The 18,060-nt window shown below is 38.4% G+C and overlaps 1 protein-coding gene across 1 annotated transcript; it reads left to right on the forward strand.

Annotated features, from left to right (window-relative positions):
• Positions 1 to 4,411: 4,411 nt before the first annotated feature.
• SLC7A13 (solute carrier family 7 member 13) lies at positions 4,412 to 16,269 on the forward strand (the record flags this gene model as incomplete). The annotated part of the gene is given in 8 exon segments (XM_079902413.1): positions 4,412 to 4,480; positions 4,483 to 4,893; positions 4,897 to 5,003; positions 5,005 to 5,096; positions 8,883 to 9,014; positions 13,424 to 13,785; positions 16,004 to 16,145; positions 16,148 to 16,269. Coding segments are annotated over 8 exon segments (1,437 nt in total).
• Positions 16,270 to 18,060: the final 1,791 nt, after the last annotated feature.

Genomic DNA, 18,060 nt, shown 5'->3' on the forward strand with positions numbered 1-18,060 from the left:
AAAAAGAGCATGTAACTGGAGTCTTGCATCTGCAAACCAAGAAATTCTGTGGATTGCCAGAAATCACCCGAATTTGGACGAGATGAGGAAGAATTCTCACCTAGAGATGTCAGAGATTGTGTGGCTCTGCTGAGATCTTGATTTTGAACTTCTAGCCTCCAGAACAATAAGACAATAAATTTCTGTTGTCTTAAGACAGCTCTTTTTGGCAGCCCTGATAAATAAATACAGTTTGTATTCCCTAGTGTGCAGCCACTGTATTCTCTAGTAGGTGGGCTTAGTAGTCAGCTAATGACTGATCAGAGATTCCCATAAATGCTTGGGACCAATAAGCCTTCCAGTCTTTGCTAAGGAGCTCTCTGTGTGAGTTGAGGCACTCTTTTTATGCTCAGGCAAATTACTAGACTAACTTATGCTTCATTTCCGGTTTTCACAGGGCCTCAGTGTCAGCCAGAGGTGAGAGCTTGGAGCCCTGTTAGGTCTTTCCTGGGCATTTATACAGCCCTGAATGTGCACATGGCCTTCTAGATATTTAAGAATATATCAGCTATTTCCAAAGGCCCTTCTGGACATCTCCTATTTTAGGCTGGAATTTTTTTTCCCCTGAACCGGCATTGCTGCCTTAGGCTGTTGCTGTGTTCAACAATTGTAGTTGATTGCTTGAGTTAAATACTCTGCTGAGAGGGGTTTTTCTGAGCCCTGCATATGGGGTTTTTCAAGGAGCCAAGAGATAGGTCCAGTAAGAAGAATGCTCTGGAGATGGTGCTCTTGGAGGAGCTCCTGGTTTGCCCCTTTTCAGTGGCTGCAACACTGCTCATTTTTACAGCTACAATATGTCAGGGCTGCTGGTTTTCAAGACTAGTTCGGAGTTAGGGGAAGGAGGACGGGAACAGGCCAAATTTAAAAATCCGCAAACTCAACTATTCTAATGGAAGTTCAGAAGTTTTTCTTGAATAAATTCTCCCTAGATTGAGGCAGGTCTTGGGTTAGTTTCTAAAGTACAGAAAAAGATGATTTTGACAAAATTTTCAGTATTTTGTTGCTTTTATGGAAGAGCAGACATATGGGGATCCTCAATCTGACATTACTTATATTTTAAATCAGGGCTACAAAAAGTAGAATTAGACATTAAGAACATGAAGTAACACAGGATTGGAGGCTTATGAATTGGACAATTTCCTTTACCTCTGTAAGCCTCTTTTTGCATATCTGTACAATTGAGGTAATGATATACACTCAACAAGACTGACATCGTTAGGTCTGCCTTCATGACAGATCTTCTCTTATGAGGGCAATTATAGAAAAAGAAAAATAATGATAAACAGGAAAAACACTGTAAACCCTTCAGGGTGGCATCTCGCTGTAAAATTTAGTCTTTTGAAATGTCTCTTCTCTGCTGTTCCCAATCTTCTGTTTCTTAAGTCATGTGTGAAAAGGCATGGGCATGGCAGTTTCTCATTTAGCTTTGCAGAGTTTCTGTCTAAGGACTGAGCTCACCTACGTGCTATGTGGAAGATAATTCTCTGAGCACTGGAGGTGCTATGCCAGTGAGCCTAATATTGGATGACTTACACATTCTCCCCTTTGATGGAGTAACCCCACATAGAATCTTCAAGAATACCCCCATTAAAGTAGGGGTCCCGTTTCAAAGAGTGTTTTCCCTGAGTTTGGAGAATCTCTGGTAGTCCTGAGAAAGCCAGAAATGCAGGTTGATATTCCAGCCCAAGTTTCTTGTTTTACACTCTTAGTTTTCAGTGTCACAGACATACCTGAATACTATTAAACTCCAGGGATGCATGAAATGCCATAGCCTTTTGCTCCCTGTATCAATTAGAGCAGCAGAACCACTAGGAAATTGTATCTACATCTATTTCTATATCTATGTGTAGATCTATCTATATGTATTTATCTTTATTTCTTTATCTGAATCTCTATTTCTATAAAAACTGAAAGAATTTGCTTAGAGATTGACTTTATGTAATTGTGGGAGCTGATTAAGTAGTCTCTATTAAGGCTGTTGTCCTCAAGTCTGCTGCTGGGAAGTTGAAGTTCAAGTCATCCAGAAGGGGTGATGCATGTAAAAGTGAAGGAAAACAAGAACAAGCTGGAGCCTACAAAGATGAACTGAAATCTGCCAGTTTTTATTACCACTAACCTTGATGGTGTGGACATCTTGCAGAAGTTGGGGCCCTTCTTGGTGGAACTAAACACATACCAGACCCAGAGGTTGAGCAGCTGAAGGAGGAACTTGGTGAAGGTGGAAGAGTTACAGGCTTACCGTCTCATGCCAGAGAGATAAGCCAGCAGATATACGACAATTACAGCAAAGGGGTGGGCCATCATGTATAACACAATGTACATTGTAAAAGAATAATTGCCCAGAATGCTGGTTACAAATGGCAAGGCAGATTTTATTCGAGCTACTGCCGTAGGGGAAAGGGACTTCAATCTAGAAATGAACTTGACACCAGATACAGCAAAGACACCTGGGAATTTATAGCCATGGGCAGAGTGAGGGAGTCAGTGAATAGAGAAGGACTAAGAGGAACTTGATTAGATAGCAAGGGTGTGGGTATTCTTGCTAAACTGTGCTGAGCAGGCCGTGGATGAAGGCTCAAAGGAGCCTAAGTTTGGTCAAGGAGGGGCTCCTTGTCAGTGTGAAATATCAAAGTGACCGCTGCTTCACTTCTGCTTTCTAAATCTCACACAAGAATCTTCCTTATTGCCCATTCTAAGTGAGAAATTTGGGAAATGTAGTTTAGCATAACCAAATGTGTAGTTCATACACTACAAAGCTACCACACTGCTATTTGGGAGCCATAGTTCTTTCTCTATTCTTATCTTCCTGCTGTGAAATCCAAGGCATGGGTCGTGGATTCACTCACTGTCTCTCCTGAAAGTAGGTAGGTGGGAGATTGATTGACGCAAAAGACTTTGCTTCTTTTCTTCCATGAGTTAAATTATATTTTACCCTCTTTTAAAATATTTTATTGTGATAAGTACCTAACATGGGATCTATCCTCTTAAATTTTCAGTGTACGTTATTGTTGACTGTAGTTACAATGCTGTACATCTCTAGAGCTTACTCAGAGCTCAAATTTTATGACTGTTGATTAACAACTACTCATTCCCCCCTGGACTCAGCCCCTGGTAACCACCATTCCAGTCTTTGACTTTATGAATTTGACTATTTTAGGTATCTCATATAAGTGGAATCATGCAATACTTGTCTTTCTGTGTGTGGCTTATTTCACATACTGTATTTCTATTTTAAGGTGAGCTTTCTGGTCTCCTTCCCTCACTCCTAGGTCCTTCTCTCTGGGATAGGACGGGAGGCATGCTTTCATTTGGGTAGCGAACCCGCTCATGTTTATTGAGATCTGTACAGTATTATTACTGGACTTTCTGGTGGATCAGATGCAATCTGCCAGAAAATAGCCAGTTTACCCACAACCAAAGCAAAAACATAAACAACTTCATTTTCATTTACTCTTAAAGGATAATTTGGAAATAATTTACTTCCGAGGCAGAGGGTGTGCTCCAAGCTTATGAGGCTTTAGAGATGCTCAGGACAACACTTTGCATTATAGAGTCAACATATATAAGAGCTATTAAGGCTCAGACCTTGCTCAGATGATCAGGATCCTCTTTCCTTCTGTCCATGGGGGTCAGGCCTCATCCTCTACTTCCTGTCCACATCTTTCTGCATGTGATCCAGGAAGCCAGAATGATGGCTGTTTAGGGGACAGGCTTATGTTGCAGGGTCTTTCACTCCCTCACCTTGTTAATTGGTTTCCATGAACTTGATTAAATGTTTCTTGAAAGGTTTCTTGGTTTCTTGAAAGCTTGATGGTGAAAATGGGAGGAAGAGGGAGCAGAGTAAATGAGAGGATAGTAACTGAGCTAATTCCTCAGTATTCATGGGAGGAAGTCAATGGACACTTTCTTAAGTAGAAATATTTAAGAATAAAAGTATTTTCATACTGTTTAGAGTTGTGGAAGCAACCACCAAAAGGAACCAAAACCATATATACTTTTAAATGGTTGTTTCCAGAGAAAAGAACTGGGAATATGTTTGGGAAGGAGTGAAGTAGAGCAGGAAACCCCTGCTTTTTGCTGTAATACCCTGTCTTATTGAAATCCTTTTTTCCCATCTGAATGTATTATTTTGATAATAATTTAAAAAACAAGTCAAACTTAAACCCTTCCAAGTAACCTTACATTATTTTACTTGGATGCATCACATATATTTTGTCAATGATTGAACATAGGCTATATTTAACAATGGTGTAAAAAAAGGGCAGCACTCTTTTATTTCAGAGAATCCATGAACATCCTTTCCAGCAACATAGGCAAGAAAATTCAGAAATTATAATCTATATAAATAAAATTTAAAAATTCTTCAATTACAATGGATGCAGAGAGGAAGATACAGCTCAAGAGCGTATTTGGATATTCCTGGGGCACAAGTTTTTTAATTAATATAATTATGTTAATTTAATTGGAGCAGGCATTTTTGTGGCCCCCAAAGGGGTATTGAAGTACTCGTGCATGAACGTGGGGCTCTCCCTGTGCATCTGGGCTGGTTGTGCCGTATTGTCCATTATGACCTCTCTGTGCTCCGCAGAGATAGGTATAACTTTCCCATGCTGTGGAGTTCACTACTATTGTCTGAAGAAATGTTTTGGCAACCTGATCTCTTTCCTGAACCTCTGGATAACCTTGTTTCTGGGGCCAGGGCTAGCTGCCAGTCAGTCTCCGCTCCTCACTGGGTACAGCATCCAGCCTTTTCCTCCCAGCTGCTGTGCTCCAAAGCTGCTAAAGAAATGTCTGGCCCCGGCCATATTGTGGATTGTGGGAATCCTGAATTTTCGTGGTGTGAAAGAGGTGACTTGACTTCAGATATCCAGCACCGTGCTGAAAATGGCCATACTCGGCCTTATTTCCCTAAGCGGAGGAGTGTTGCTGGTGAGAGGGAGGAAGCAGAATCTAGAACTCCTTCGGTGCTGAGTTTCCAGAAGCCTCCCAGTTTACAGAAGCTGTCTTCCAAGGATATTTTTCATATTCAGGTGGAGGATACTCTATGTATATAGCAGGTAACCAACAATACCTTGAGAAAAAAAGTCTCAAGCCATGACTTATTGCACGCCATGTGAAATGCACATCTTTTATTATATTTCGTGTTTCATTTAAAATAAATGATTCAATCTATTTTTTCTTCCTTATTATTTTCTAAATCCGATCAATATATGCCAGCTCTGCACTTATCACCTACTCTTAATTTTTCCCACAGTTATTCCAAAGTATTTATTTTCTTGAATAACTTCTCTTTTTCAGATTTCTATTCTGGGACCACAGATATGGGACCTCCATGTCAAACTAGTTTTTATTCTATTAATGGATGAATTCTCGGGCTGTGGAAATACTCCCCTTCCATGAAACCGTGAATCCAAGAATAATCCAATGCAGACTATGTTTGTGTTATGGGTGGGTGGGTGCGACACACTCAGGCTCTTAAGTATTTTTAAAAAGAATAGAATCATAGATATCCTTGATTGCTCTAAGGCTGGACTTAATACTCTTCCCTTCAACATCAGGACAAAAGTTTTCTCTTCACTTTCAAAGTCAGTCTCTTCCCTTGAACTCTACCTGTATCCTTTCCCTCTCACCTCCTCAGGAAACTTGCACACTTATTTCATGTTTCTCAAAGTCAACCATTTTATCAGTTTTTTTCTTTGACATTTAAACATGAAGCAGACGCTCTACTATTGAACAGATTTTTCCTTTAATCTTAGTACCCCCTGTACTGACTGATGTGTCCATCATTCATTAAATCACTCGATCAGCAGATATGTTTTTAAACACTGACTATTTTTAAAGTCCTGCATTAGGGCCTGAAGATGAGTAAGATGTATTCTTTACCCCAAAGAGGGTTATAGTCTAGTAGAACTGGCAATACCTAGATTTTGGCCTGACTTCCGCCACTTACTAGCTTGGCAAGTATCTTTAACTCTCTGGACTTATTATTTTTTTTCTCCTTCATTTGAAAAATGGGCATTATCACTTAAAATCACTATAATTCTGTGCCTTATGAGCAAATAATGGCATGATAGTATTTAATAAGTGGCTACAAGGGAAAAATATAATTACTATGGAAATTCAGTGGAAGGTAAAATCACCTTTTGCTGTGTCATCAAGTGGAAAAGGTAGCAATTCTCATTGAATCCAAAAAGTTCTAGCAGTAGAAAAATCTGAGTGAAGCTGTGGAGACTAGAAGTGTGCAGGTGTGTATAAGACATGACACACAATCTTGGGTGACTGCAAAAATGCTTTCCACCTGATGGGCTTTATGATAGATACGATTGCTAAGCCAAGCACCTAGAGAGAGGAGAACAAGATGGCGTGGGACTGGAGACAGATGACTGGAGAATGTGGAGAAAGAGGATCTGCTGAAGAAGCCAGAGGAAGTTTAGAGAATTATGAAAGAAAATCACCATGTTTCCAAAAGGAGGTGAAATCAACATGGTGAAATGCTTCAGAAATTGAAGAGTGTGAGAGCTGATCAGAAAAAATTTTAAGAGGTCATTGGCGAATTTTGAGCATGAGAGGAAATTTGGCTTTGAATTTAAAAGTGAAGTATTGAGAAAAGAAAGCTATAAGAGATTAGTCTTTTATGGGTAAATGGGTCACTGCAATTTGAAAGGTTAGCATAATGAGAAAAAATTTCTTTTTCTCTCTCTCTCATTTTCTCTCTCTCTCTTTTAAGGATAGAAGAGATATCTTTGGTGTCTATCTGTGCCAATTTCATTTTGTTCCATTGCCAAAGATGTTTCATTGCTAGATGACTTTGCTGAAGACAGATTAACAAAATTTGCTAACATCAATTATTACAGAATTCTTGAAAACCAGCTAGCAGTAAACAAAAGCTGAAGGAATTTCAGTGTATGCTGGGATTGTTAATTCACTTAATAAATTTTAAGTATAACTAACTTCTAAGTAACACTTTTACCAGTAAAATAGTAATTTGTAGGCAGCTGACTTTGCCTACCATAGGAACAGCCATCTTTTAAGTTCAAAACCAAGGATATTCACTACCTGTCTAGATATTATATTGTATATTATATTGTATTATATTCCTATCCCCTCTGTAACAATCTAATACATAATGAGAAAGAGCAAAAGGCCCAGAGGAAAGTACAAGTAATCCTAAAAAGTAGCCCTTCTGCTTGCCCAAAATCTTTAACTAATAACCATAGTCATTAATAACTTATTAAGTGCTAGGCATTTGATTGGAATTTTATTGTCTCTGTATTTTCCATTTCCCCAATATACAGGTAAGGAAATTGAAACCTTGACAGTCAATAAATTGTCCAGGAGCTCATAAATAGTTAAGTGGTTCAGGCAGCATTTAAATGAGAGTTTTCTAATTCTTTACTCATCAAGTACTTAATCAGCTCATATTTGTGTATGCCATGGGCATTACATTCAACCTTTGGGCAGATGCAGATGGAAGGAATCTGACATTTGTCAAAGGACAAATATTTATTAGTCAGAGGGATTTAGCTTTAAGTAACAGAAACCCACACACATTAGCTTAAACTAGCAAAGGGGAACTTGCTGCAAGAGTAATGCTGTATTTCAAGGGAGACCTGAGCAACCAGTCTTCAGGAGCAACAGGAATTAGGGAAGCTCTAGAACTTAAAAACTAGAGTTATTAGCTGGATTTTTTTGCTGCCATTACGTGCTTTTTTCCTGATTCTCTCAGTTTTGTTGACATATGGTTCAAGTTCTTGCAAGAAATCTTCTCGTGTACTGGCAATGATTGGCTTCCAGTGAGCCAGAGGTCTGTGCTTGGTCCTATTACCTATTACCAGGGCACAGAGTCACATTGTGTACACATAGCTATAATGTTCAATTCTTTATGTCAAGGATAATTCTCAGAGAACGGTGAGACTGGGGAAAATGGTGTCACAAATGGGGCAATATTGGAGAATAAGGCTATCCTGGAAAATCATTATATATGATGCTAAATCACGTCTTTTCTGCACTTGATATTGGCATAAAGGGAAGGTGAAGAGACTACAGGGAGAGAGTATTTATGACGGACTCTTTTAGTCTTTTCACAAATGCTATGAGAATGTATAATAGGACAATTTTGTTAGCTTAGGAGATTTTTAGCTCCTATTTCCCCAGAAGAAGTTATGATTGCTGAAGGAAGGGTGAGTGTCAACTAGGCAACTAGAAAAGGAAAGAACATTCCACGTGAGAGAATGGGCTGAGGGGCAACGAGGAGCACGACACTTTTGAGAAACTGAAAGAAGACCAGTGTGCCTGTAACACGGATAGCAAAGGGGATCATCAACTTGTCATATACTGTATTCTCACAGCCCTTTCTCCCTTTTCACATGGACGCTTACCACAGTCAGTATTTTAACTTTTCTTTAGGTGATTATTGAATTAATCATAGGTCCTCTTCTTAATCTTGAGCTTCATGTTTGTTTTTGCTCACCACTGTATTCCCACTACTCAAACTCATTACCTAGTACCTAACAAAGGAGACTGAAGACACAGGTAGACTCCGAACCTACAGGGTCTTATGGGCTAAGCTTTCACTTTCATTCTTGTGCATTTCTTCAGAAATTTTACCATCTATGGGGGAAATGAAGACATTAACCCCCTTTTTTTTTCGTTTAGCACCAAGCTGTGAAGGGAGGGGTGTGTGTAGCAGTTCCTACTGTGTGCGTGCATGCGCGTGTGGTGGTGGTGGTGGCTGGGGCGGATAGGAAGAGTCCAGCCCAACACTTGATACATGGAGCAATTTTAAAGGTTAATTTAAGGCATAAGTTTTACCAGTTGTGATTTTGCTCTTTTGCGTGTTATAGGGGAGCTGAAGAAACCCAGGAAGACAATTCTAAAATGCATATTTATTGCATTCCCTCTGGTGACTATTGTTTATTTACTGGTTAACATTTCCTACCTGACTGTTCTGACACCCAAGGAAATTCTCTCTTCAGGTTTGTACGTAAATAACTAACGCAATAAATAATAATAAGGACAGTTCTGGTCCTTTTAGCATATGTATGTATCATTTTACCGGTTGAGACTGCTGTTTGCTTTTCATTATTTTATAGAGAGTCAACTTGTAATTTTCGAAAATAACAGAGGGGCCAAAGAGCATGATTTGTCTTAGAAATGAGTTTCACATTTAAGCATGGTAATGTGTTTTCTGATAATATGGAAAAGTATATATAATGATGGCGTATGGTGCAGACTGGGTTCAAAATGTTAGTATTCCTTTCATGATCTCTTCTCACCAGAGTGACACTGTGTAATCAGTGCTTATAATATATATAATATGTATATTATATCTACTAAAAATTTCACAACATGAATTTTCCAAATGTTCTTCTAGGTGACATAAAGAATGATAAACTTGAAATGTAGGACATTAGCAGTTAAAAGAATAGATGCTAATGGTCAACTGATATACATAGTTAATATGATTAATATGTAATATAATGTTGTTATTTACCATAAATAACTCTAAAATTTATAGTGGCAAAGGGCCCTGAACATATTGGAAATTTGACTAAAAGATAACTATTTTAGGGTCCTAGTTGTAGAATAAAAAATGAAAGAATAGGAAAATATTAAGGAAATAAACATATATTTAAAAATGAGTAACAGATTCAAGGAATAAAAGGAAATTTGGAAAGAAATGAGGAACAGGAAATATGAAAGACAAGCAATTTCCTCAAATCAGCATTAAACGTTGAGTTATCAGCCAGTACTTTTGGGACTAATGTCTTTTGAGTAGCTATTACTGTTTTGGTAAATCTTTGGGGCACTGGAAATAAATCTAAGGGAGGTTTAATATAAAAGTCCTAAAACACTTTGCCTCAATTCTTGTGTTACTGCCATGTAGGAAGCTGCCATATGCACGGTATCAGTGTTGATTCATAGTGGTCTAGCTCTGTTAGGGAGCTGTACGCTAGAAATAGTCAAGATTCTGAGTATTTGTGGGAACAAACCAATTGCTAAATTGGACAAAAACAAGTAATGATTTTATTAACTACTCTGATTATGTAGAAAATAAATTTATGAAGCTACGTACAGGTGTGGTCAGGGCTGTTGGTCAGCTGGCTCAGCCGTAATGGCTCACTGAAGCTGGCATCTGTTTTGGCCAGTGCTCTGGCCATACTTGTTGTTAAAAATGATGAATATCTCTTCTGGTGTGTCATAACAGTTGCAGCATTTTTGTGGGCGGTATACTAGTTTTGGCATGTATGGAAGACCCATGAAGTGTTTTGACTATAATTGATACAATTCTTTTAAACATATCATCCTTAGATGTTTAAATTCTGAAATAATATTTTTGAGTTCAAATATCTACCTTTTATTGTATTATGAACTTACATTAAGGAAATAATCAGAGCTATACATGAAAAATGTATGTACAGGGACAATCATCATAGCATTACCTATGAAAGCAAAAAATTAAGGACCACCAAAATATCCAATAAATTTGAGATAAATAAATAATTTATAGAAATGTATATAATAGACCATCCTGAGATTTTTCAAAGATCATATTTTTGAAGAATACTTAAAGTAAAAAGACTGTTTATAATGTAATAATGAGAGCAAAGGCAAGATCTATATTACAATATAAAACAGAAAATATCAATAACTAATTAATAATGAGCTGTTGGAATGATATTGAGGGTGATTTTTGTTTATTCTTTACTAAATTTTCCAAATTTTCTTTAATGAACGGCAAAATTTATATAGTAGGAGAAAAAATTATAAGCAAAAGAAATGGATTCCCAAATTAAGGAATTTTAAGGATTAAGGAGTGAATGTTTTCAAACAAATGGGTATATTTAAAAGACATGAAAAGCTACAAAGGGATATAGACCATCTAGGATGTGTGTGTCTTTCTTAAAACAAAAAATAGAGTAAGTTCTACAGCACAGTAGGGGAAGCCTGTCCCTCTACAATGAGGTTTGTGGAAATGTCATAGTGAGGAGTACAGGTTCCTGGCTTTTTCAGCCTGAGGATTTCAAAATTCCTGAAAACCCTGCTAACACACCGTTGACAAGGTTGCTCCCACTTGGTGTTCTTGAGGGTTCTGTGTCATACTTGAAACTAGAGACTATTGGCATAGGAAAAGATAATCCAAAAGAGTAAGCACATTGTCTGGGAGCAGAGGCTAAGAAGGTTTCTTTGACCAGAAGCAGCCTGCAGATAACTAGTCAACCAGGCGTGATTAAGTACTTTGAGAGGAAACTGAAAATGTTAGAATCACTTCCTAGTAAATTGGAACAATCATTTTTGGAGGGTAATTTTGTAATACCTAGCTTATTTTAAAAAGTATATACCTTTTGACTCACAAATCCCACTTCTAAGAATTTACTCTCAGAGGAGAAGTGCACCAACACCTGAGGGCACAAGTGTGTTCATTAAAGCACATTTTTAATTAGTAAAAAATTGAAAATAACCTAAAAATCCACCAATGTGGAAATAGTAAATAATTTAAGTTGCAGTTATATAATGGAATACTGAAAAAATTTAAAGATAATTAGATGGATGTATATGTATTAATATGATCAAGATATATTGGAAGGTGAAAAAAGCAAGATTAACCATGCAGGAGCACACACATACACACACACACACAAATACATATATGTACACATATACATACCTCTCACAGATGCTTATATATGCATAGAAAAGTTATGAAAGAATATCAAAAAAGATGTTAACGGTAGTTACTTCTGGGGTGTGTGAATGAAGGATTGGCAAAGAAAGGGACACATTTTTACTTTACGTGTTTTGGAGCTATTTATTTTACTTTTTATCAAAAGCATTTATAATATAATTTTTTAAAGAAAATAAATAACATAAGGGAAGGAATGAAAAAGAAAAAAAAATCAATTGTAATATAGAGATAAAGATTATGCAGCAGAGCTGGACTAGAACTTCCTCTAATTATAACCAACCAGGTTTGAACAGGATGGGAACTCAAAGGAGAACAATTGCTTCACTACTGAAAAGAAGTATTTCTGAAATGTGTCTGAAAATGGAAAATGTGCAGAGGTATGACTGTTCAGGAGGAATAACCAACAATACCTTATTTAAAATGAATATTAAGTGAGGCAGGAGACATTTTGAAACAAGGCCCAATATTATAGAATAGCATTAAAGAGAACAGTGAAAAGAGCACTTGAGGCTATTTGAAAGGGCTTTAAAAAATAGACTTTAAAGAACAGGAACCACTGATGAAATTTCAATTTCATCATATTGAAAAAATTTTACTGTTTGTTATAAGCCAGTATGTTGACGTGCTGGAGGCTCTCCTGGAAAACAACTTTGCCATAACCCTGGAGGACCCCTACCCCCAGGGACACAAGATCGTGTTGCACTCTTTCCACTGAAAAACTGAGAATTTTTTTTTCTGAGTCTGAATGATCTATCCTAGCTTATATATCCTACATAATATGAATTGGATTCAGATAGATTCATAGATAGTGGATAATTGTTTTCACTGATGCTTTTTATATCTACTGACTTATACTGAATTAGCGTTCATAAGATCTCTTCACCTTTAAGTAAAAAATCTCAATGTTCTCTAAAGATTGGTCAATACCAAGGTTTCTCAATCTTAGCACTAGACATTTTGGACCATATCATTTTTTGTTGTTTTGTCCCATGCATTGTAGGATATTTAGCATCTTTGGCCTCTACCCACTAGATGACAGCAGTAACCTCCTACCTCCTTAGTTGTGACAACCAAAAATGTCTCCAGAATTTGTCAAATGACCCCTGAGGAGCAAAACCACCTCCCCTGAGAGCCCCTGGTCTATAGTTTAGGCTAGTGCCCAGAAGTCATAAGTATTTTAATCTGTGTGTAATTTATTTTCCCTATCTATATGGTTTATTTTTATTTCTGTTAAGTATTTCAAATTGCACCATGATATGGGAACTTTGTGAGTCTCATTCCTGTGTCAGCAGCATTGCACTGTGCTTTTTTTTCACTCTGACTGTAATTATCAGTACTCTGTAAACTAGTTTTAGTTTAAGCACTCACTCAATCATCCATTCAACAAAATCAATTTATTTCACAAGTATCATTGAAAATTTACTCTATGTCTGTCACTGAATGAAGTAGTTTTATAGAAAGTAAATGATCTTTGCCCTCAAGAAGTGAAATTCCTTGTCTGTTGGGGAAGACATAAAATAATAACTGGTTTGACAGAGATAAATGGACACATGCGTAAGGAATTAAAGTGTGAAATTAAATGAAATTCAAATTTTTAATGACTTTTTAAATGTCCTCCTTTTTTAAAAAATAATTTTAAAAGTTTTATCATTATCTTTTTAAATACATTTTCTTCTGTGTGTTCTGGTTTTTCTGCAGATGCTGTGGCTCTCACATGGACTGATAGAGTTATCCCCTCATTAACATGGGTTATTCCTTTTGGTATTTCTGCCTCATTATTTAGCAACCTTCTGATTAATGTATTTGAATCATCAAGAGTAATATACATTGCAGGCCAAGAGGGCCAGCTGCCTTTGTTATTTAACGTGCTTAATATTTACTCCTCTCCATTTATGTCTGTGCTACTACTTGTCATTATGGTGTCCATCGTGGTTGTCTTGACAAACCCAATTGATTTGATAAACTATCTTTATATTGTAGTTTCTATTTGGTCTGCTTTATCAATGACAGGAATACTAAAACTGAGATACCAAAAGCCCAATCTACCTCGACCTTATAAGGTAAAAGTGAGTTTTCTAATTTTTTTCTGTGTGAAATCAAAGATACTGGGTGTAAATGTATTGGAAGACTATATTCAAATGTCTACAAGTAGATCTTTTTATTACTAACAAATTGTGAAGTATGTACAGATAATTTGGTCTTAATTTTAATTTTTATTTTTATTGGGTAGATTTTACTCAATATAAAATCTCTCAGGTTCTGTTTGGTTTATTAGAGAGAAGGATAGTCCTCTGGACTGTCAGACAAATCATTATGAGTCTTTTCAGCAGAGATTACTTTGTTTAGTTCTGTAGCTAGCTACCACTGCATACCAGTATCTTCCACAGTCAGGGTCAGATTTTGCAGGTGGGAAATAAGAATAGGCAAGTGCTGCTGTGGGGTCACGAGTTATAGCATCTCCTGTCCTGAAACGTCAGCTTAACTTGATCACCAACAAATTCCATCCTTTCAATTCTACTTACATTTAAACTTACTTTCAGTCTGGATGAAGAAGAGTTTCACAGGAGTGCTCTTTAATCATAGAAAAGGAAAGAAGAAAAAACTGGACAGCATAAGGAAACTTGGAGAAAGGTGGCCTGATGCTTTGATTATCAGAATAGTAAAACAGGCTTGGTTGGCTCAGCATCATGTTAAAAGCTTTGCTTGGATTATCAAAATTATTTCTCTCAGTATACAGAAGATGGATACTAGTGTTATCCCCATTTTACAGATAAGGAAATAGGTTTATAAAAGTTGTCACTTGCCCAAGGTCACACAGCATGGAGTGGAGCCAAGATTCAAATCTAGGCAGTCTCTTTAGGATGTTTGTCTCTCACTAAGTACAAAATATAAGAAAGAACTCTGGGAGGAAGCAACATTCTAATCATCAGCTTTGGTTGACTTACAACCATCTTTTCTTTTCAGTTCCTTCTACTTCCATCCAGCCATCCCCTAATTATATCAATTATTGAGAAGCCACTATGATTTGAATACCTTGCTAGGTATTCTGGGTGCAGAAAGGAATAAGACTTGGCTTCTGCATTCAGGCAGACTATAATCTAGACAGTCAGATGAACCAAAACCATAGTATGAGCATTGCTACGTGGTGGCCTCCAGAGTATGCTCAGAGAGTACATAGGGAAGGGGAATCTTCTTGTTTTTTAATCACTGATTCTCAGTGTCTTCAGACCTAAAATGGGAATAAATAATGCTTACCTCCTAAGAATGTGGGATGTATTAAATGAGCTAAGGCATGCAAACAATACAGAGCCACATTGATAGTTATTATTATTTATATTATTATTTGATATTCATTTGCATCAAAAAGGAAGGCAAGGGTAACCATAGCGTTAAGTGCTTGAAATTTGTCTCTAATGCCCACATGAATGCTCTTCTCTCCTCTCTCAGTTTTTGGATAACTGATGGTAAGCTCTGAGATGATAGGTTATCTTTCTCAGGGGTATTTTACCAATTAAAAGGAGTTTCTTAATGATTTAAACCCCAAATGAGTGACACTCTAATTAAAGGGTTTAATAAATTGTGACTAGCTGTGTTATACTTTGGAGGTATAGATTCATATCTGTCTCTTAAATGCATTGCAAAAGTGACTGCCTACTGAATTTTCTCCCTAGGTAGGGTAATGTTTGGTGCAAAACACTTGCAATACTAACACAAAGCAAGTGCCAAGGATAGGGATTCAAGGTTTTTGGCCAAAACAGAAGCCAAAAAAAATCCACAAAAAATAAGGAGAATTGTTTTGGCAAAGTTTTTATTTTGATTTGTTTTGTTTTTAATATACTGAGCCTACAGAGCCATAATATTTACCTGTCAATATCTACTTGAGCAGCAGAGGGTCTGAGGATACTCTGTGTTATTGAGATGAATTTCCTACTGCCTTGAGATATTTTTCTGGGAAAATTGTTTTGACTTCCTTTGGGCCTTAGGAACTCCCTCTTAAAGAACTCATGCCTTCTAGACCAGAAGATGTTTATCCTACCGGCAAATGGTCATGATTATTTTCACTCAAGAACAGTCAAATGCTAGATGTTCATTCCCTACAGCCAACACCCTAACAATAATTTTCAACATCTTAAATAGTAAGCCAGGTTTCTCTAAACTCATGGATAATTTAACCCATTTTCTATCAGTAGCTTATATCTTACTTTTTGTTTATGTAAATATGTAAGTACCTTAAATGGGTTTTAATATCTAATTTTAAAAAAAAATTGCTCTTTTCAGGTGTTTTTGTCATTTCTACTGGTAGCAATAGCTATCAGCCTGTGCTTGGTTTTGATACCTTTGGTGAAGTCTCCACATATGTGTTATATCTATGTGTGTCTCTTTATTCTCAGTGGACTTCTGTTTTATATACCTTTAATATATCTAAATTGAGGTTGCTTTGGTTTGAGAAGATGACGTGTTATTTACAATTGCTGTTTAATATTTGCATCCCTGAAGTGTCTGATGAACAGATGTCAGAAGTAGAAGTAGGAACTGTGAAATAAAATAGCCTTCTAAAAACACACCAAGTTCCAAATAAAGATTAAGCACATAATGGAACATTAATGATAAAGTACCTATGGTAACTTTCTTTCTCAAATGAGATGATATATACAGAAGTACACAGGACAGTACCTATCTTTAAAACTCACACAGAAATTGTAATGTGTAATGAAAGCTCTGTTGTTTTGCAGAAAGCTTAAGTCTTGGTTTGCATTGATATATTGCTGATGTCTCTCCCATTCTTCCATTTTTTCTACACCCCACCCCTTCTTTACTGAAGTTGTGGTTGTCTTGTAATAAAAGTTAACAATTAAAAATAAAAAAGCATGGGAGTTCCCTGATGGTCTAGTGGTTAGAATTCAGTGTTTTCACTGCTGTGGCCTGGGTTCAATCCCTAGTCAGGGAACTGAGATCCCACAAGCGGTGCTGTATGGCCAAAAATAAAAAATAAAATAAATAAATAAATAAAATAAAATTAAAAAGCATTCTCTTCAACTTTCCTGAGTCCTTCTTTTGGTGCTGATTTGAATATAGAAAACAACCCATTTGGAGAGGGGGCGGAGTCAAGATGGCCAAGTAAGAGGATGTGGAGTTCACGTCTCCTCACAAGTACACAAGAATGCATCAGAGCAATTCTTGCAGAGCACCTACTGAGCACTAGTGGGGGACCTCAGACACCCACAGGGACTGGAGGAATCTCTGTGCAACTGGGTATGACGTGGGAGGGAAGGAGGGGGGCAAGAAAAGTGGAGGTGGGACAGGACAGGCACCCCTGAAGTGGGGCTAGGGAAGAAAAGAGATTCCCACACTCAGAGGGCCCCATTCATGGTGAGAGGATCAGTGGGGACAGAGAGGGACCTTCAGGGGATTGCGGGATCAGAGGGGAATGTGGCAGCTGGTCTGTAGAGGGCGGGACACAGTGGGACCTATGTGTATGGTCTGTGTCACAGCACTGTGCACCTCAGCCTGAGTTGTGTGTCTCCTGGTGGAGAGGAGGGCTGGGTACCGGAGAGTGAGGTTTGGAGGGTGGACCTGGGGAGGGGATGGCTGTTGCCGGTGTGGAGGCAGCCTGGGGCAGCAAGAGGGAAGGGCTCCACAGCCGGGAAGGTTGGCAGAGGAAGACTGGGCCACCAGAGAAGTCAGGTAACATTGTTAATTGGTGAGCAAAGGGCAGCGCCGCCATTGCATTGCCCTTCCCCACCTGCTGACCTGGCCTCCTTGGGCAGTGGGCACACCTGAGTGGGCTTGCCCACCCCTCAAGTCAGGGTCTCCTCTACCCACTTGGGCCCCAGTGAGCCTGCTAGGGGCCCAGGTCTGAGCCCTGCTCTGCCAGGGCCTCCTCTGGCTGCACAGGTCCCAATGGGCCTGAGCACAGCTCCCCCAAAGCCTCCAAGGACCAGGTGGGTCCTGGCAGCCTGCACACCACCCCAACAAAGATTCCTCTGGCCGTGTGTGTCCTGGGCCTGAGCACTGCACCCCTCAAAGCCTCTGAGGGCTGCACAGGCCCCAGGCCTGTGTCCCACCCCCACCAAAGCCTCCTCTGGCTGCATGGGTACAGGTGGGAAATCTGTGCCCCAGTTGGCCTGTGTGGGCATATGTGCTCTGGGCCAGCTTCAGGAGCAGATGCTGGTGAAAAAAACACATGCAATGGTGGGGCTGACACAATGGGTTCAGAGACCTACCTAAAGGTCTTGGAGGGCCTCCTGGGGAAGTGTGGGTTGCATGGAGCTCACCATAGGGGCAAGGGCACTGATGGAAGAGGCACCATGGAATCCTTACTTTTATTTTTAAAA

This window comes from Stenella coeruleoalba (assembly GCF_951394435.1).
Source record: "Stenella coeruleoalba genome assembly, chromosome: 17".
Taxonomy (NCBI): domain Eukaryota; kingdom Metazoa; phylum Chordata; class Mammalia; order Artiodactyla; family Delphinidae; genus Stenella; species Stenella coeruleoalba.